This window comes from Syngnathus typhle, linkage group LG3, assembly GCF_033458585.1.
Source record: "Syngnathus typhle isolate RoL2023-S1 ecotype Sweden linkage group LG3, RoL_Styp_1.0, whole genome shotgun sequence".
Classification (NCBI taxonomy): Eukaryota; Metazoa; Chordata; class Actinopteri; order Syngnathiformes; family Syngnathidae; genus Syngnathus; species Syngnathus typhle.
This window is the reverse complement of record NC_083740.1, coordinates 2632475-2653461: the sequence shown is the minus strand read 5'-3', so window position 1 is coordinate 2653461 and position 20987 is coordinate 2632475. Positions and strand designations below refer to the sequence as shown.

Here is a 20987-nt window from a genome sequence, read left to right as displayed (position 1 = left end):
CGCTCAGGTGAATTATTAAAGCGGCGGGGCTGATTTGTCTTGTCGTGTTAAAGCCAGAGCGGCCTGTGATCACGTTGTCGTTATGAGGCGCGTTGCGGGAAGCGCAACATGTCAACCGCTTGTGTTCGATTATGCGCTTGCTTTTCATCGCTGTCTCTTGACTGCTCTCGTGCTTTTAGTTCGACAGGTGGCAGACAAACGCGGGCCAGACAGCGCCGCCGCCGCCGGCGGATTCCGGCGGGAAGCATCCAGGTAGCGCCTCGAACCGAAAATGCTAACGAGCGGACTCGTCAATGGCTCACGTGTCTTCCTTTTAGGCGATAAACAGCACGAGGGTTTCGAACGTGGCGAGAAGAGACGGAAGTGGCTGCTAATAAAGACCCGTCACGGCGCCGCGACCGCCTTGCAGCACCGCGTCGAATCCCTACAGCGGCACGTGGAGGTATTGCGACGTGCCAGGAAGGATGCCGCGCTATCAGCCCGAGAGCAGCGAAGCGCCAACAACAAGATGGCGGCGCAGCTCAACTCCCTCGCCGACAAGCTGGCCAGCAGCAAGCAGCTCACGCAGGCAAGTCCAGCTTTAAAGGCTGCGCAAGTTTGTTCCTTTCTCTTATTGCGCCTGTCATATTTCCGTTTGCTGCCGGGCAGCACGTAGACCCCATGAGTTGGATTGACAAGCAGCGGCGCTCCATCGCACCATCCGTGACTCTTCTTAATGAATGTTTTAACAGCAGTCTGTCACTTCACTTTACTTTCTACAAACATGTCCACCATACAGACACAAATTTGTATTTCTGGCCTGCTACGTAGTGATGGCAAATGAAGCTTCAAGTTTGCTTCGTGAACCACTTGGTGTATTTTTGACTCCACTAGGTGGCAGTTTCGGTTTAACAACAAAATGTGCATATGTAATAATCCACGCCACACTAATATTTGTGACTTTGAATGTTTGTGGCTTTAGAATGTCAAATTTATGTGGAATAATTGTGGCCTCCTCATAAAATCCTGCCATCTTCCATAATATAACTCCTTTAAACACAACACCTCATGATAGCATAGTCATCTTGTCAGAGCTAGCTTGTTCTCACTTGAGAAGACTCAGCCCGCGCCGCTACAGCCAGCCAGACACGGTCATTAATCTGACAGGCCGCACAAACGTCTATGGCGGATTCCATCGTGGCACTTGCCGGCGGAGGAAACCACCTGATTAGGTGTCAGAAGGTCTGCGTGTGCTCTTACACTACGCCGGACTCAAGCACGGGTCGTCGTGCTGACCTTACAGTGATGCTACCTGGGATGTGGCCCTTGTGTGCTCCCACCGAGGCGAGGCATCTGATTGCCGAGTCCAAGCTCACAAGTGAACGACACACACACACACACTGGGTGAAGTGTTGTTGCCTTGTTTACTTCCTCTTTACTCTTGCAGTATTAATGCCACTCCGCCACAAAAAGTTGCAGCCGACCGAGGTGGACCGAGCCGGGTCTCGTTCCCCTCCCCGGAAAGGGCAAGAGGTGACGGACTTCGGGTTCGTTCCAGCCGCTCGCGTGTAATTGGCTTAAGACGGCTCCTGCAGTGGGAGGGAGCGACGTGTGAGAAGCACGATGACACTTTCAGGGGAACTTGTTTGCGTTTGGACTTGAAATATCAAACGGAAAATAGAGTCGTACCAAAAAGGTGTTGGAAAAAACTTTGACTCAAACTTTACAGCTATGATGAAATGGTCCATTTTTTCAAATGAGATTCACCTTGTAAAATTCCCTGGAATTATTTAAAGTGGAATAAGAAGCTTTGAAAAAAATAGGTGACAAAAGCAAGACCTTTTGATGAAACGCTTGTGTCATGCATAGCATTCAAATACAAGATCGTTTCCTCGCTCGTACGGATTACTCGGCTCCATTTTTTTTTTTTTACCTGCCTTATCTTTTTAAGCGTGGAGTGTCTTACCCTCCTCTTTCATGTTAAACGCTGGGATTATTGCGGGATTAAAAGGCGCACTGACTGAGCCCAAAAAAAAGAAAAAAAAAACTTAAATATCGGTCTTTCTTTATTGCCCCGTCCTCGAAAGCAGCAACTTCACCGTCAAGTGTATCTCGAAACATTTGACAGGCAGTCTCGGACATGTGGCTATTTCTGCAACCTGTCCTCCCTAATTTATCCCGCACTTGATTGACTGTCACCCGGAGCCACGTTAGTCACCGGAGGCGTCTTGTCTTTTCCGGCCTAATGGACGGAGCGCCGGTGTGTCATCACTCCACGTCAGTGTCACGTCTCACCGAGGGGGGCTGAAAATGGCCCGGCCAAATCAAAGCCTGCGTTACAAGAAGTGTCATCAATGCTCCTCGGAATTCCCGCGGCGCCGCTGGCCGCTCTCTGTCACTTTTTAACTCGCCTCTTAAGCGCCGGGATTGATCATTTTCGTCTTACTTGTACATATTTGGTTAAATTTGGTGGTCACTTTTCAGAAGCTGACATCTGATTTGGTGGGTCTGGAGCAGCAGAAGAAGGTTGTGGAGATGGAGCTGGAGCAGTGGAGGCAAAGCACTTTCCCCCGTCGCACAGCTGAATGCTCCTGCCAGGCCTTGGAGGCGGAGGTCAAACAACTGCAAGCCAAAGTCAAGGTCAGTCTGCTCACTGGACGCTTCATTAGGTACACGGCTCCCGACTGAAGGGAAGAAAGTCTCCTCTGAGAAAGACGCTCGCTTTAACAGTCTCGTGAAATACAGATACCGTTCCTAATATTTTGCTACATTTGAAAAGTCCTCCAAGAAGCCTTATTAAATGAATACAAAAAAAATGAATATGCAGGTCGAGGGGTTCAATTTGATTTTCCGAGCGACCCCCTTTATCTGGTTCACTTTGAAAACCACGCTTTCCTCTTAACCTCCTTTAGCACCTTTCCCCCCCTCCCGCTGGAACTGTAATGAGGAGGCATGCTGCGGCTGACCTGTCATCAGCCGTGTCGTGCCCCCCCCCACACACACACACACTCCCCCTCTGCAATCAAGCCCACCTCCCCCATATACAGCACACACACACACTCACAAGGTGTGCCCTTCTTCCCTCCCCCACCAGAGTACAAGTGCGGAGGTCACGAGGCAGGTGGCCGCTAACAAAGCCCTGCGAGGCCAAGCGCAGGAGAAGGAGGACAAAGTCCGCCAGCTGCAGGACAAGTTAGTTTGGTTCTTCTTGTTCTCCTTTCTTCATCAGCTTCCCCCTCTGCCTCTTTGTCTCGTACTCTCCGTCCTGGCTTATCAGCCGCAGCGCTGATCTGCAGTGCTTGATTCCACCGTGTGGCAGCACGCAGGCACACGCTCCTTCACTCTGCACGTTTTGTATGAAGGCAAAAATCGCCACTCGTGGCTGGAAGCAGTATAATATTGTACAGGGCTATTGCACTGTACATTAAGATTTTCTAACGGAAATCCCAATTTTGTTCATAAGAAAAAATATCAAATAAATTATTAAATAAATGCATAAATACATATTGTTTTTGCCCGTAATTTTATGATTCAAATACCTGCACAATAAATAGTTGAGCTAAATTGGATTAAATAAAGCATCTCCATAATACACAAATGGCCGAAAATATATGGTTGTGGTTATTGTTTATTAAATAAACGATCGAATCACATGATTATGCATACGATGAATGCATACATACATTTAGTTTTAAATAGATGTCTCTTTATGTCTCGTACTCTAAATAATATATTACTGCGTCATTTTTCGGGGGTCATCTACTGGGCACATTTGTTGTCCTAATTGGGAATTGGTTTATTTTTGTCTGGCATTCAAAATATCAAAACATGTTTATGTATTGATTAATACAGAATTTTTTCATCTATCACGTGATGCAAATATGCTGATATAAATTTACTTAACGCTGAAAAAGCATCCCTGCTGATAGATTGAATTAAAGGCCCCACAAGTAAAAAGTAAATAATTGCTATCGATAAAGAAATGGAAGTACATCACTGACGATACATTTTTTTTTAAGGCGTTCAATTCAGAGCATCATCAAATTGAAATGAGATCGTTTGTCGTCACTCACACGCGAGCGAGTCGGCGCATGTGTCATGTAGCGCCGCCGTTGTTTATGTGGGCAGCCGATGCGGCTTGCTGATCAAAGCAGCGCAAGGATCGATAGCGTGCCGCAGGAGGCGGCGTTTTGCCCCGTGACACTAAAACCCACGCAGCCTCACTCGTTGCCTGCGGGCCGGGCCGCCAGCCTTAATGAGTTAGATGGCGCGCGGACGCACACTCGCACTGCGCCACTCACACTTTTCTCAACGTCATACTACAAACACTTCACCAGCCTTGTCGTGCAGTGAAAGTTCAGAGGTCAAGCGCACGCTGTCCTGGGAAGCCCGTGGACCTCTGGATGCTTTGGGTTGGAGCAAATCCCATGAGGTGGCATTTCAGTGAGTGGCGAGCTTAACGACATAGCTAAGCACCAAAATGTCTGTCAAATTCCAAACCGCCGCATCCTCTCCTGCCTCCTTTCTTTTTGTCAGGCATGCTGTGTCGTCCGCTCGCCCGATCAATAATGCATCCAGGGCGTGTGTACAATCGCAGCGGGTGTGGCGTGTTTGGATGTGACCAGAGCGCCGGGCGGATCACAGCGTAGACAGAGCGAAACATCCCCCTGCGCTCCGTTTCCACGACAGCCTCAAAAACCCAAAGCGCGCACGTTCGGAGCCCGCCGTTCCTTTTGCCTCCGTGTAGGGACCCCTCTTCTCCAAATGAAAGAGCACGTCTAGACGCCTCTGAAATATACATCTCGGCGTTGCGCGCAGGGACCCGAACTGCTTCGACTTAAAGAAGAGAGTAGCACACATAAAAAAAAAGAATTTCAAAGTACACCGGCATGTCCTCAGTCAATATCCGGCACTACGGCGCTGCTTTATTTATGAAGGTGCGGCTTTCATCTTTTCACCCCGTTGTCTATCAGCCACATCAAGTGTCCGCCGTGTTCCGAGCCCCGGCTGGAAAAAGCGCACGCGCGCGTGTGCGCTCGCCGCTGTTATCATTACAATGCGCGCATGTTTGATGAACAATATTGCCGCAACAAGCGGCGGAACAAAGGGAACAAACGCGGCCAGTGATCAGAGCCGTAGTTTTGCCGCTCTGCCGTCTGCTAACACTCATAAATACAGATCACACACTGGAGACGTATATATATCTCCCTCATTCTTTTTCATCCCCTATTCTTTTTGGGCTGCACAAGAAGGGAACATCTAAAATAAATGTTGTCCATCTAATTGCCATTAGCGTCGGGGTAGAGCGAGCCTACCGGGGCTCTTATTGCCGCTCTTCATCTTTAAGTCAACACCAGACAGTCATCCGAAAGGTTCAATATGGGTTTTCTCATTAATGGCCCAATCCATAGGGGGGGGACCGGTGAGCAGCCCACCCGCCCCCCCTTAAAGTCCTCAGGCCAGACTCCTCCACTCTTATTTAATTTAATGCCACTCCAATAGGACAAGCAGGCTCACATTTATTCAGCCGTTGTACCCTCGGGCGCTCCTTCACCCAGGGAGACGGGGACATTTACTTACACCAAAGCATTTGCTCAAGCGTTGTATCATGTGTTTAGTAGGACGGAAGGTTACGAGGCGCTCCATCCCGCAAGCTGCCATAGTATAAACAGCTTAAAAACTTGCCGATGTAGTGAGCCTGTTTGAAATTGAAATTTGATTTGTAAATTTAATCTGTATGAGGGATTGCAGTGCATGAGCACCCTCTAGTGGTACACCTAGGTATTACTCAAATAAAATCAAACGTGAAAATAGAACTAATAGAGTTGAGATTGTGGTTGTTTATATTAAAATCTGGCATAATTGCATTTAATCGCGAAAGCTGTTCTAGGGACGTCTTGTGTGTGGATTGATGGAAACAAACAAAATGGAGGCCAGTCTGTTTAACACTAGTTGCAGAAGACACAAATTGTTATAAATAAAAACAATAGCAGTATATGACGCATATTTAAAACCATTTCTGTTTGATGCAAGCTGTATTAGTTGTATGAGGTTTGCCGAATGGAGAAAAATCAAAGACGTCACAAAAGGCCGCTAATTGAAATGGACACGAGACACATTTTGTCAAAATGAAACAGCTGGCGCCGAACGAGCCACACGCCGCCGCCGCGTCTGAAGGGGGGAATTATTGTCAGCCCGCAAATATTTCCTGTCATCCATCCTAAGACCTCCCGCCGACGCCTTCTTGTGTGCGACTGCCGCACTTCTGATCGTAATTTAAACATTTACGCTCATTGATTAGCGGTGTCACCGCTGATTCCAAACGCTGTTTGTCAACAAGCGGGGTGGCTCGCTGTCACACTTGCCGCACCTCCTCCGCGCCTTTGATTTATTATGCGCCTGTTGGGATGCGTCTTCAAGTCAGCAACTCTTTGCCTATTTAATGGTCACCATGAGCCGTCGTCGCCCTAGCATGTTAGCGTTGCATTAGCCATCAAATCGCTAGTTCAAAAAGAGGAATTTGAAATTTACGCTAACGTGTGTGCAGAGCGAGCCACGCCGAACGGGACGTGACCATGAAGAGGCAGCTGGTGGAGGACCAGAGGACGAGGCTCAAGTTTTTGCAGGAGATGGAGAAAAGTTACCGTGGCCAGGTGGAGGAGCTGGAGAAGAAGGTGCTCGAGATGCGTCGCTAAAGCTAAAGAAAAATCACACGGTGATTGTAAAAGACAGTTTAATTTTTTGTATTTTTGTGCTGACAGGTCAAATGTTTATCAGAAGAAGCTTCCAACAGAAAGGCCTTCATCGAATCTCTCAAACGGAGACTGAGCGTCGCAACCGAAGAGAAAAGCCAACATGAGGACTCCTGCGCCAAACTGAAGGGTGACTTGGAAAAAAAGGTTTGATCATGTAATTACGCAACTAATTCTGAGCTAGCGAATTCAGTTTAAAGGCGACCCGCTTTTTATAACAGTCCCGACAGGCCCGCAATGAACTGGATTGCGTTGGGGGGGTTGTCATGTTTTGCTAATCCATGGCCTGGACGCTTTGCTAAAAATGAGTTCAGTTGATCCAGACCGTTTGCAGGAGAACTTCTGGCTGCCAATTGAAGCTCAACAGAATAGATGATGTAGCAGAATAACAATTCGAGGAAGAAAAAAATAGTCACGTCATTCTCCCATCCTGCACTGTGACGAAGATCAGATCTAGTTTTCTGACCCATGTATGCAGAAATCCAGATCATTCCAAAGGATTCACATATTTTGTCTCGCCACAGTGTATGTGATTGATCTCCTCTGGTCCAATTTTTTTTTTAAATACATAGCTGACCATCATTGTGTGCATGCAGGAGCAGCGCATCCAAGCCCTGCAGGCTCGCGTGGGAGCCGGCGAGCAGGCCTTGGCCGTTCTGGAGCGGAGCGCCGCCGAGCAAACGGAGCAGCTGACCCGGCAGCGCTCCCAAGCGTTGGACGAGCTTCAGAGGCAGCTCGGCCAGGCCTCCTCCCAGCTGGAGCAGCTCCGATCTTTCATCAAGGTGCTCCGCTTAAAGGCTCCGGCTTGATCAAAAGTCAGCGGGGAGGAGGGCGGGCGGGGGGCGTCCAATCATCCTAACTCGTTTTATATTTTTTCACCCAAAATAAACAAAAAATGATTGATGTCATTATGCCTGTTTTGAAGAGATAAAGGCCATCGCAGGTAGATAAATGAATGCTTTGAGGGAATTGGCACGGTTATTTTTGCCGAGATGTGATCCATCACGCGGCTGGCCGTGTGTTTCCGTATCTGGCGAAAAAGAAGCCAAAGCGATAAAAGATTGTCCTGCAGCTCCGCTCTGCTGACACCTGTCTGTCAAAGAAAGAAGACGCCGGCCAGAGATAGCCCGCTCGATTCCCGCGCATCCATAAATCACGCGCAGCGTTTGGTGGCGCTTTGCCATGGCCCTTCGGATTTTATCTCCTCTCTTCTTTCCAAAGCGCTTACATTGCTTTCGCTACAATTGCCCCGTTTTATTTTATCTCCCTTTCTGCCAATAAGTGATGTTTGGTATTTCTCGAATGTTTTCCGACGAAAAAAAATGGTTATAAAACTTTGTGTTTACGATCGGGCCGCCGTGCCAAAGAGGTCTGTGCTTAGTCTCAAGTTTTTCATGTACGTGGGCCAAATCCAGATTCAGCGCGCTTCGAAATGGGGCCGAGGTCATCCGTGACATGCCGATATTCCATTTTTATTTTTTTTTAGTTTTTGCAGTTGGGAAAAAAATTGATCACTTTACAAGTAGTTTTAGGATTGTCTGCACAAAAGTTCTTTTTTTTTTTCCCTCACTATGCCGCGAACATGCACGAGATCTATCGCGCATATGATTTGAACTCACGCAAGCAACGACGTATTGATATCCAGTCGATGGCTCCATTTTCCCATACCCTGAGGCGGGGTGAGGCCGTCTTGTTGTTGTTGTTGTGTTGAGGATTCACATTATTGTTTGTCCGCCGCCGGCTGCTGTGATCCCGTATAAGAAGCCGGGCCGGGCCTTTGATTGGGCTGCCTGACGTCCGGAGGAGATTTACTCTTGTCGTGTATTGATCACGACCGGAGGGGCTGCTGTGCGCGTGTTTACGGGTCGTCTCGGTGTCTTTGTGAGCTTGTTGTTACTGAATGTCTTTGCGCTTTTATTTTTTTTGATTATTTTATGCAGAGCCTTTTGGCCCCTGCGTACGCCTCAGGCTGTCAAAAGTCGCTTGTGTAGTGGCCAAGTGCACGATAACTTTCACGTTATTGTCCTTCTTAGGAGTCAAATCTGTTCCTGGAATGCATTTTTCAGCGGCAAATGATCATTTTCTCGCTCGGTTTGCTCTCGAGCGGCCCCCGCCGCCCTCCCGTGCGTGTGCGGCAAGGTTCAGAAGGAGCCAGTTATCATTGAAGATGTCTTTTTAGCTGCTCGTTTCATCCCCATCGCTATGCCTTAATCCTCGCCTCGTCTAAATTGGCCCTCTGGCTACGCCAATTGTGCTGCTAGCCCGGTTAAGAGTTCTCAACTTAAGTACGCGCTACACACACGTCTAGCGTGTGTGTGTGTGTTGAGCCGTTCTTCCCGTAGATCGGAAGGTCTGATGAATTCCCTTCCTAATCCCCTTTCCGGATTATTCCACAAGCAGGGTTTAGGTCAATTAAATGTAACCCTCGACTGGTGACAGTGAATATCTATTAGGCGGTAAATAAAAGAAGGGGATGCGTGGCTGTTAGGTAATGAGCTGTGTATTCCTCCAGGGCAAACGGGGAGCCTTTATCGCCCGAACCAGCTCGAGCGGCAGCGGACGTTTATCAGATCAAACGGACGACGGTTAGGAATTAGCCGCGTTCTGCTCGCGACGGAAGGCGGAGCGTGATTTGTTCTTGGATGCCGGTTGACCGCTTGTTTGGGGGTTTTGGTTTTCAGGCCAGCTGTCACTGGCGTGGAAAATAGATTATGAACTGGTTTGCGTCTACATTGTCAAGTAGGACTGAGGAGTTAATCCGGTTTCAATGATTCAATTAGTATTATTATTTGTGATGTAACATTCCATTTTTGTAATTTGGGGAGGGAAAAAAGTTTGTTGTCTTTCAACATTCTTGAACTTCGGGTCAGTAAAACTTTTGTCTCAAATGTTCCCCGGGTCATACCTCCGGACAATGTTTGACCTTTCACCTTTCATGCTAGCAACTTGAAAATAGACCAGGCCAGAATTGTAACTTAAGTGACCACTTTTTTTTTCTTCAATCAGTATGCTCTTTGTTTCTAAACATTTTAATTCCATCCCAACTCTGCTTGTTGTTTACATCCCTTTTTTTTTTTTTTTTTAATTCCCGCTCACAAACCAAAGGTAAGTTCACCACAGCTTTATTAACGTCACCGGTGTGCAACTACGAGAGCAATAGATGTTGCCGCGCTTCATCACCCGTCCCTCGCTCGGCTCCGAGAGCAAGTTGTACACTTCTTTTTGTTTATTTGTTTGCGCGCAATGAGAGCGGGAGGCGTCCCTCGCTCCCGCCTCTTCTATTCCAAGGTCAGCTTTTCGCCAGGCTTGCAGGGGAATGATACGGAAGATTATTGCCTCGATCAATAAGCTGAAAATGAAGCAAAGGGGAGTTTGCTTTATTGACTTGCTCGTGTACAGTGGCAGTTTTAACATTTAATTGTCTCTCCGTATTTAGCGTACACGCTCCCGTTTAGCGCCCCGGCAGCCGGGCCATCCCGGGCCTCGGCTCGCCTCGCTCGTCCGTCCGTGCGTCCACCCGGGCACCATTTTCACGCGGCCCCTCGCAAGCTTAATTATTAAGCGTGTTATGCTGCCCTGTTGTGCCGCGAGACCTTCAGAAAGCAAATAAATAAATGAATGGCTGTATCTTTCACGAGCACCCGCCCCTCCCCCACCCGCCTGTTCTGCCTCTGATGAATGATTCCCTGTCTGTGGAGATTTTAGCCAAAACTCGAGGTGCATTCCATATCAAAGGCTCGTTCCCGCAGCTTTTCAATCGACGGGGCAAGGCACCCTCGGGACGGCGTTCCTTCAAGGGAGCGCGCGGCGAAAACCGGAGAGAATCTGAGCGCACCAAACTCGATAGTCCTCCATAATGTACTAAGCCGCCGCTCTGGCGCACGCTTGATCAATTTCATTTATTCATCTGCCGGGGCACGGCCGTCGCTCGCCCTTCTTCTCCGTTTCGTCATGTTCTCTCTTCGCTCCCATTCCTCCCCGCAGGCGCTGGCCGGCGAAACGCTCCTCGACGTGCACGAGGTCAAACGGCAGCTGATGAAGAGGAGGAGGAGGGCGGCCGGCGTTGTTGCGGCCAAAGGCGGCCCATCAGCCAAATCCATGATCAAAGCCAAATCCGTCGCCGCCTCCATCCTCAATATGTCCGAGAACGATCTGGCCGACATCATGGACTCGGAGCAGGTGAGGCCGAGGGACGACGGGGTCGAGCGTCCAAACTTTTTCTTCCATAATCGCACAAGAGTGGTGGACATTTTGGGCCTGGACTCGGATAGTTGCCTGTTTGAACAGAAAGCACAAATGAAACCGACCCGCCCACCGCTATAGATCTCAACCGAGCAGGGTCGTCAATTAGCACATCGGTGTTGCAATCAACCTCAAGTCCCGTGAGACGTCCTCGTCTCCTTCTAACGGGAGATGAGACTGCGCTCGCCCTGCCCTCACTCACTCACACTTGAAACCAATTTCATTCCCTTGCAGCTCAGCTCCACCAAGGAGAAGTAAATGTCCCACTCATCATGACTGAAAGCTCCATGGGTCCAAATTCCACTCATTTCCTCACCACTGCTTTCTTGACAGCTTCTCCAGTTGATGTGGTCACCAGTAGGGGATGGATTAGATGATTGCGGGAACTTTTTGCGTCTAAGCGCTGCGTTTACCTTCTCGGTGAAAGGAGCAGATGCTCGTCATGTCCAGCTTGCTTCTTCTCCAAAAGCCATTTTGTTTGCTATTTCTGCCTCATTGATCTTCTCCTGGAGCAGTTTGACTCGAGGAAAATATTCGGTAATATTAATTGGTCTTCATAGCTAAAGCAAATCACACATCTAAGCTGGCCCGTTGGATGGAGATGGATGGTGCCATCAGACGCGACAAAGGTTCCGTCCGCCAAGGTCAAGCGGGCCTTTTGAATGGCTTTTCCAGTCACCTCTGTCACGTTTGAAGACCAGCTTCTCACACTCCCCCTTTTCTCGGTTGCTGTTAAGCGGCAGTCACTAATTAGACGCACGCTGAAATTAGCCCGATCCGTGGTGTTATCACAAAGCATCGCACGTGTGCTTCCGGGAACCTCACAAAAGGCCGAGGGATAAACACGCTCTTAATCTACTGCAAGTGTTAAACCCCGAGTGTGTGTGTGTGTCGGTGTGTGTGTGAAAAGAAAAATGGACTCTTCCTGTCATCAATGTATATTTTAACTTGAAATAATGACCATGAAATTATCATATGGATGAACTAACAGAGGTGCGTGGGCATTACATTTATTTTAAAATGGCATGGAAAAGGCATTCAATTAAATTAGCTGATACCATCATTTAAACAGTACATGAAGGGAAACTTAAAAAAAAAAAAAAAATTCATAGTGGACAAAATAACGTATAAAACTGACTGAATTCGAATCTTTTAAAAAGATGACTGCGATAAAAAATTGCTAGCAACTTCTTTATTTTTTAAAAGCAAAGACAATTTGTAATTTTAGTACTGACATGAATTTGATTTGTCTTTGCGGGCCACATAAAATAATGCGGTGGGCCGTACCTGGCCCCCGGGCCTTGACTTTGACACCCATGCTCAACAGTGAGTTCTATATCATCTTTCAGTGCACATAAAGTTTGTATGCGAACGTCGGGTCGGGCTTTCCAGGATTTGTGAGTGTTTGCTTAGCTAGGTCGGCACAGCCGCACGCTTTCTCCCCTGTTTGGCCTTGTCGCACTGAGACACTAGCGGTCTTGTCGCTTCATTTCAAACGGTACCACCTGGTCCAAAGCCAGGAGGTCGAGTCGTGCGGCGAGCAGTCACTCTTCACTGAGTTCATTAGCCGCTACAAGGCTAGCCGCTCTTAGGGCTCGTTTGACGCGAAAAGCATGTAAACATTCGCTGGCGTCCGCCGAGTCTCCGGGGAGAGTCGTCAAGGTCCGGACCTCGGCGCACTCGGACCCGTCTGTGTTTGCATAAATAGTGGCCCGTTCTCTCTGGAGAAATCAACGTTGGTTTTGGTCTTTGCTATTTCTGTCACTGATGGCAAATATTATCTCCGTCTTTCAGGGGACAGAGAGCCTTTCAGAGGATTCCAAAGATCAGGCATGGCTGGACAATGTCAACCACATCCTCCAGCAAAAGGTTGGTGCTATCAGTTTATCTGCTTTAAATCGACTAGATATTTTAAACAATTCATTGATTGAAAATTTACACGCTTGGCCTAAAAATTGTGCCTGTGCTTTGTTGGCAAATTTTTTGCAATAACAAAAACAAAAAACAACCAAAAAAATCACATATTTATATATAGAAAGCATTTTGCAATAGCATAAAAAAACTGTCATAATAATATTAAAAAATATAATAAATAATAAAAATGCAAATAGGTGAGTTTTTTCAGATATTAGCTGCTGATTACACAGAAAAAAAATAATTTGTGACTAGTCAACAAAAAACAATGCGGCCTGCCAACTTGTTTTGGCTTACATTTCCAGTGCCACACATAGCCAAGAAGCGTGGTGGCCCTGAAGGGTCAAAAAGTCTCAATATTGGAGATGTGATGGCGTCCCAGGGTGCAAAGGTTACCCACACTCTGCCTCACTCTGAGGACTCACAGCGCCACCTCTTGACTGTGGCATGCGTTTGAGACTCGTGCCTTTTCACCAAATAATAATAAAAAAAATCCTAACAAAACAAGATAATTGAACAATATCCTCGCACTTGTGTGTACATGGACCTGAGAGGCAGACTTGTATCTTCCCCAGTAAAAAAAAAAAAAAAAAAAAAAAAAGAAAGCAAGTCGGGCCACTCATCTGCGAGCGCTCTGCAGGAGCTTTTACTGGAGAGCTGTCAACGTCTGCTCGCTGTGATACGTGTGTGATTGAGTGTTGCTCTGCGTGTGTGTGTGTGCGAGCGCGCATGTGTGTGTGTATCTCGTCTGTGTTCTTGTCAGAGGCTGCCGCAGGCACTCATGCGTCGCCTCCGCACCACGACACACACCAGGCACCGTTCTCTTGTTCCCCAGATCTTCCTCTGACCTTTCCACCTTCCTCTCCCCCTCCCACACACACACACACACACACACACACACACACACTTGACGCTCGACTCGAATCTGTGTTTTTCCCTTCTAGCTGGACAGCTTTCAGTCCCTGTTCTCTGTCTGTCTCTGCCATCCTGGCCTGTCCCACATTTCTCTCTCGCTCTCTTTCTCGCTCGCTCGCTCTCTCTCTGGCTCAGACCCCGAGGCAGCTTGTTAGTGGGGAACTAAATATTGATTTGGCGGGCCTGTCGATGCCGGGAGAATGAGCTAGTGTTCACTAGAGACCTCGGCACCGGCAGCCTGCTATCGACGTTTTCCGTGGGCAGAACAGGGGTGATGGGGGGGTGGGAGGGGCGGAGGAGGAAGAGAAGAGCCGAGTATGACAAGCCTGAGACTTGCCCCCGGGTCCCTATGGGGACCGCCGGGACCCTTGCAGTCAACCCACCCCCCCCCCCCCCCCCCCCTCATCGCTCTTTCCAGCAGACTTTTTCCATCTTCTTTCAAGTCCATCTTGCTCTTTTTTTTTTTTTTTTTTTAACTTATTTATTTATTTATTTGGAGAGTTTTCTGCCCTCATCTTGATCTGGCATGTTCCACTCATCTTGTTTTTGTCGAGGAGAATTTTTTTTTTTTGTAGTTCAACAGCACATTTGCCTTTTTGTGTTTTTGGGGAGTCACCACAGTCAGAAATATTAAGCCAAGATTTATAACCGCCCCAATAATTCTTTTTTTTTTTTGCAGATTAGACAGAAAAAAAAATATGATCACACTTTAATAACCACATTATAATAATCAAAAGAGAGGGAAAATGCTCAAAATTAGCCTGATTAAAATATTTGTTTGTACCTTACCCCTGCCCAAACAGAGCAAGCAGTGATAATAACCTGCTGGTGAAACACACCCACAAAAAAAAAGCATGTCTTCTTCTCCTCCCTGTCATTGCTTATGAAAAGCTCAGCGAGCAGAACATCTGTGAAGCCGACTGGCCCCGCCTGTCACCCTGCCCGTGACACTAATAGCACTCTGCCAGCACTCTGCCCTAATGGTGATATCATGCCACCGACGGGCAAAATAAGAAGCCACCGAGGAAGACCGAAATAGACGGATGAGGAGGAGAAGACGAGTGTCCTTAACTGGCTGGCTTGTCAGTGGCACGAGATGAGGACTGCGTCCGTCCGTCCGTCGGCCGGCCGGCGCAGCCTCTTCTTGTCACTGACAGAGTCTAATAGAGCTGCCAGTGGGACAGCGCTTTATTATCTCAGTGGCCCTGTCAATAGCTGAGCCATCACTCACTCAGTGTGTGTGTGTGCGTGTGTGTGCGCGTCAGTGAGGGCCATTCCTCTCCATGCCTGTCATGTTCAGCCACATGTCAACATAACAAGAGCAGCAAACGGGCAACGAGACATGTGGCGTGTTGTCTTTGTGTGTGTGTGGGGGGGGGGGGGGGTAGCATCACAGCCCAGCCGTTCAAAGCCAAATCAAATTTGCCCTTCGTCTCCTTTTTGTAAATTTAGCGTCGCAGGAAATAGGAAATTGATTTTTTTCCGAGATGAGATGGAATCCCTGAACCGCGGCCTTTTCTAAAACTACCATCCAGTTTGACACTTGACATTGAAAAGTTGAGTTTTCCCAAATCGCTCGCTTCCGACGAAATCAAAACCCGGGCCGGTCATCGGAGAGCCACCACTAGCGGCTGCTGCAATCGAGGGACGGCGCTGTCTAATAACGATGAGCAGGCCGGCGGGGGTGCTGTACGGCTCCACCGCAGCCCGCCATGAATAACGCCAGCGGTGAAGATGGAGTGTCCACGTGGGCCACGGGGTCCGGGCGCCGGCCCAGGGAAGCATTGATTTAATTGCCTTTGGTTTATTTGTGGAGTCCTAATTATTGAATAGAGGTAGATTTTAATGGGCCAAGTCTTTATGAAGACAGGGAAATGACTGGCTTCTGCTGCTGGCCAATAATGAAACGGAGAAATGCGTGCACCCAAACACACACACACACACATGCTCGCTGGCGTTCCCTCCAGATCATTTTTCAGACTCATTTCACAACGCGCGCTCGGGCCTCCAGCCTCATGACACTATATTAACATTTAAAAAGTCATTGGCTCTGTTGATTTCTTTATGAGAGGACAGCGGTTTACTGGCGCCGGGCGACGCCGAGGGCCCGCTAATATTTACTCGCCAATCACACCCGGGGGAGACCTCCCCGCATCGCTTCTTATCAGCCTCGGAACCATAACAAGCAGGTGAACATTAGCCCGGCCGTGTAGAGACAAGCCGGACCAATCTGGAAGGGGCCTGGCCATAAAACGTCAAAGGCCTTTATGGATTGGCTACGGGGTTGACATAACTCCTTTCGGTTTATTGAACTTTGAGAGGACGGAGGGAAGGGGGGGGCGCTATCGCTCACCGCTGCTAAATAATACACTTAATTTGTGCTGCCACAGCCGCTTACATCATTATTCCTCTGCGCTAAACATATCAAAGAATGAAAGGAAACTTTTATTGTTATGATGCGCCGCGTCGTGTTCCGTGGCTCATTACGGGCTCGGTAATGACAAGGAACCAGCTCCGAGTCGAAGCGCCTCTCCCAAGGAAAGTGACTCTAATTAAGCTTCATTTCATTATTGGACTAATTAAATCTTTTTGGGGTGTGTTTGGATGCGTGCGGCGGGGACTGGAGCCCGTGGCTTTGTTACGGTAAATATGTCACAACACTGTGGCAGCCACTCTCCCGAGAGGACGTTTGTTTTTTTTTTCTCGAACCCAGATGGAGTTATTTGGCTTGTTAAAGTGTCTTTTGATAGAAGTGTCTTTTTATGTGCCATTAAACGCTCTCTGTGAGTAAATAGCAAAAGGCAGCGTAGTAAACGATGGGAATTGAAATAACGTTCCGTGTCTTCGATGATGATGGCGTCCCAAAAATTAACTCCAACTCCAGTTAATTGTTCAGCCGTTCACCGAGCCGAACTCTCCAATGCGCCGAGGTCTGGCGAGATTTCTTCAAGTCAGACATTTTAACCAACTTTTTGTACCCGCTTTCCATATTTGCCGCCGTTTTACCCAACGGGTGCAAATCCTCTCGTTGATCCTTTCGCCGCTTCTCGCCACATTAACCCTCTCTCGTGCCGATGAGCCGCGCCAAAGTCGCCGGCGTGTTCCGGATTGCTAAATCCCACCCAAGGGTTCCATCTCCTTTGTATGGCTCTCACCTTTTGTAAATTTCAAACCCAGCGGTGGCCCAATCAGCTCATTTTCCACACCTAACGAGCGTAGCAACCTGAAACAAAGCTCCGGTGCTTCCCTGTGTTTAATCTGGCCCGTATTTAGGTCACATCCCTAACAAATGCACGTTGCACACCCAAAATGATGTTTCCAAACAAGGTATCAAGTGCAGGAGAGCTTTTTAATTACTCCACGTGTGGCCCCAAGTGTCCAATTCCCTTTCATATCAGTCTCCCGTGGCTCGGAGGGGAGAAAGGAGGGATCGGCTGGGCCGGGCGGCTGGCTGCAAGGGAAGGTAATTACCAAGGAGAGAATGGGCTCGGCTGCGCCCCGGCGCTTCTCTTACCTGCAAATGTGACATATTCATTATCGGGGATAATCAAATGCAAGATTTTCCGACGCCTTTGTGCTTGGACTTTTTTTTTTTTTTATCTATTTATCACCCATGTTGTTGTTGTTGTTATTATTCCCCCGTTTGATACATTTGATTTTCAAACAAAAGTGAGAAGATCAAAGATCAGCAGGAGTTGCTTTTTGTTGTTGTTGTTGTTTTTAAGCCCCTCCCCTTTCGCCTCACCTTGAAATGGTGGCCTACATCGGAGTGTAGCCGGGACTATTTCTTTAAGTTCACGACCCCTACTAGCTCATTTTAGTCCGTTAAACTAACATACAATATAATTTTCCAAAACTATCATTTTTTTTTTTTTTTTTTTACACCAAACCGTCCCCGCCTCGCTTCCTCCCTCCCTCCTTCCCCTGTTCTCATTTTACACATTCAGCAGCCTGCCACAGTCTCCCAAATTGAGCCCTTGAATATAATCGTGCTAAGCTGTTCCGAGGGAGAAGACAAAAAAGTCCAAATGATGGATCTGTGGCGGCGAAGAAAAGAAAGAAGTTGGCTGGTGTAACGCCAAAAGCAGACAATGGCCACTGGAGTGCCGCAAACTCCTCCACCCCGAGGTGCGCCTCGGGCTACGGAATAGCAATGTCATTTAATTGGCTACCGAAAACACCTTTTGCTTGCTGAGCCGCTGTCCTTGTTCTCACACGCGCACACACTCGCACACGCGCCGGCAGTGTTGTCAGTGTCACTGGCTTTCCATGTCAGTTCACTTCTAAAACATGTTCATGGAATCACAGCGAGACAAAAGGTCTGCTCTGCGGGGCCTGTTGAATAGTAATGGCCGTGAGTTATCGTGGCTTAATGCTGCTGTAGCAATTTGCCTGTTGCCAAAGGGGACAGGGCCAAGCTCGTCGGGCCTGCTTAGCGCCCCCCTTTTTTTTTTTTTTTTTGACACACCGGCGCCGGCTCTCGCGCTACGCCGAAGGGGACAGGGGGCGGCCCGGCTAAATCAAGTGTAGCATAACATTAGCGGCCCAGCGCTAACACCTTTGCCTTGAGCGGCCCAGGGGATGCAGGAGAGCAGGTGCGGACCCCTGTGCACCTCCAAACTAGACTTCGGGGTATCGAGTGTGCAAACCATTCGAGAGAGAGAGCTGGTTTTGAATAAATTAGCACTGTATGCAAAGAAAGGTATACATTAGATGTTCATCAGTGTTTTTTTTGAATATTTTTTTTTGTTCCCTACTCGTTTTCCCAATGCATTTTAATTGGCGTGAACTCTAGATAGATTTTTACTATTCTTTGCATGTGCCCCACCTCCTCAAGCGCTAATGAATGATTTCTTAGGATATAACAAAATGTTTAAATTATTGCCTGGGCATAAAATGATGGCCGGCAATTTACTTTTAAATGTTATTTTCCTCCCATTATTTTTGTACAAAATGACCAAATCTGAGTGTCCCGGAATGGATTTTGTTGTACTTTGGAATTTTCCTCCTCTTCACCTTGCCGTCCCGCCGAGGCCTTGGCGTGTCATGGCCGCCTCGCTCATCTTGTTTGTACCTTGTTAGTGTCTCCGGGTGCAATTAGCTGATGAGGAAACAGCGCACCCTTGTGTGGGTGCGTCTTTGCGGCACCTCCGGAGCGAAGCCCTCCCCCCGGGGGGATGGGGGGGTTGGCTGCAAAGGGGTCGATGTCTCAGCAGTTCCTTTGGGCGCTGGCGGATCTCGGAGGAGCCGCGCTGTGTTTGATGTTACACTGCCCGGCCTTGTGTTGCCATCTCCTACTACCTTTTAATGAAGGCAAGCGAGGCCGGGAAGATTCTTTGGGTGATTTTTCTCAGCGCCGATTGATCTGAAGGTGGTTTTGAAGCTCCCCTCAGCCAGCAAGTGTCTTGAGCTTGTTGTCATTGTAAGCTTAATTTCATTCAAACGCAATGTCGAAGACTTTTTGGACTTGCACTAACCCAGTGATGACATTTTAACTGATAAGAGGTACTCACATTTTTTTTCTTCTTTATCTCTCTTGCCCCTTCTTCTGCCATCACCCTGACACTTCCCCGTGCCCCCCCCCCCCCCCTCGCAGATCCCTTCTGCCGTCCAGCTAATGGAGGCTTTGCGTGTGAAGATGAAGGAGAGGAAAGTGCTGACAGAAGAGCTGGCCGCGCTGGCGGCAGCAGCCGCAGTCAGCGAAAAAGCCTGACTCCCCGGGCTGAGGCTGGGAAAACTGTCATCCTCTTCTTTTTCGACCTCCCCTCCACCCTCAACCCCCGCCCGCCCGCCTCGGTGGGAACTCGACCGGGCTGAGCCTCAGACCCGCAGCGGGCCGAGCTTTTTGTAATGAGCCCCTCAACATCTGTGTTCCAGAAGCGCCTTTTAGCCCCAAACTCCTCAAGAAGGAGCAAATGCTGATTTTTTAAAATCTTTTCTTTTTTTTAATTGGCACTTTATGGACTTTGACCCGGCAAATGCCAAATCGACACTTTGAAGAAAAGTAAAATGGTCGTGGGGGGGATTTAAGTCATTTTGTTGACCAAGAATTATCTCCTTAAATAATGGATTTTTTTTAATGGTTTGTATTTCAAAAAAAAAAAAAAAAAAAAAGGAAATCTGTTGTCTTCTATTTGTGAAAATCTGTCTGTGAGCAATTTGGCTGCACTGTTACAAAAAAAGTGGACCCAATTTACATAATAAGCACCCCTTCCAAATTTCTCAGCCCATGACTTTTTCAGCTAGGCCGGGTGACTATCCAGTGCCACTTTCAAGTTGCTCCATCACACTCTCTCTGCTGGTGATTGACAGCCACCTGGTGGGCGGCGGCCCCTCGCTGTTGACATCACAAACAAGTAAGGCGGCGCCCACCGGAGAGCTTCCATCCTTGACACCTTTTCCGTCTCTTCTTCATGTTTAAGGTGCATCGCGGCTCTCCGCTGTCCTTGAGCCGGCCGACGTCCTCCACTGGAGACCCCACACACACACACACTTCTCTTTTCAAATCACCTCCTCTCCTTTTCATTTGCCTCTCTCGCTCTCTCCATGTTATGTATAATTAACCGTGCAAAGAATCCTCCGTTGAAGAATTAAAAAAAAAAATATCCACTTTTTAATCCCCTCACCGCTGCCACCACCCTCCTCCCTTCTCTAGCATATGCTAATGATGTCGTTTTCCTTTATCTTTTTATAATAAAGGATTAGACCAGGACTGTCTCGGGCTGCATCTCGGGGACCAATTTAGCCAAGATCCAGGAGAGATGAGCCCTGGTGGTTAATTACCATTCATTAACATAGTTTGCATCTCCTCCACTCCAATACCCACGAGCCAGCTATTGTCAATATTTGTCCCATATTAATTTCAGGTTTTTTTTTTTTTTGGTGTGTGTCTCCCCCCCCCCCCCCCCCCCCTCCCTCCAATTTCCCCGCCTCCCTTCCTTTTGTCGCTGTCCTCCAGCGTCGCTAATGACAAACATTAATAACTCGCAGCGACGGGGCGGCCCGCTGGGTTTGAAGAGTGCCACGCAAATTAGTGCCCCTTCTTCCTTTTGCGCAGTCAACATGTTTGTGCTATTCTATTTCAGTGACATATTCAAATACCCCCCCCTCCCCTCCACCTCAGCCCCTTTAGCTGCGACCCCCTCGGGTTTAATTAACCTGGCCTTGCCTCTCATGCTCCCGCGG

At 48.2% G+C, this 20987-nt stretch overlaps 1 protein-coding gene across 4 annotated transcripts in view; it reads left to right on the top strand.

Moving 5' to 3' along the window:
• cntln (centlein, centrosomal protein) overlaps positions 1-20987 on the top strand; it is a 58519-nt gene that overhangs the window by 34346 nt on the left and 3186 nt on the right. Inside the window, exons 17-27 of one of the 4 annotated variants that reach the window (XM_061273958.1) lie at positions 180-252; positions 318-568; positions 2464-2619; positions 3074-3171; positions 6527-6653; positions 6741-6878; positions 7328-7513; positions 10716-10910; positions 12768-12842; positions 19399-20158; positions 20225-20512. In XM_061273958.1, coding sequence (XP_061129942.1) covers positions 180-252; positions 318-568; positions 2464-2619; positions 3074-3171; positions 6527-6653; positions 6741-6878; positions 7328-7513; positions 10716-10910; positions 12768-12842; positions 19399-19515 — 1416 coding nt within the window. In that variant the 3' untranslated portion in view covers positions 19516-20158; positions 20225-20512. Of the gene's footprint in view, positions 1-179; positions 253-317; positions 569-2463; positions 2620-3073; positions 3172-6526; positions 6654-6740; positions 6879-7327; positions 7514-10715; positions 10911-12767; positions 12843-13192; positions 13358-19398; positions 20159-20224; positions 20513-20987 lie in introns of those variants that run through there. The other 3 variants (XM_061273959.1, XM_061273962.1, XM_061273961.1) reach the window with 3 other exon arrangements.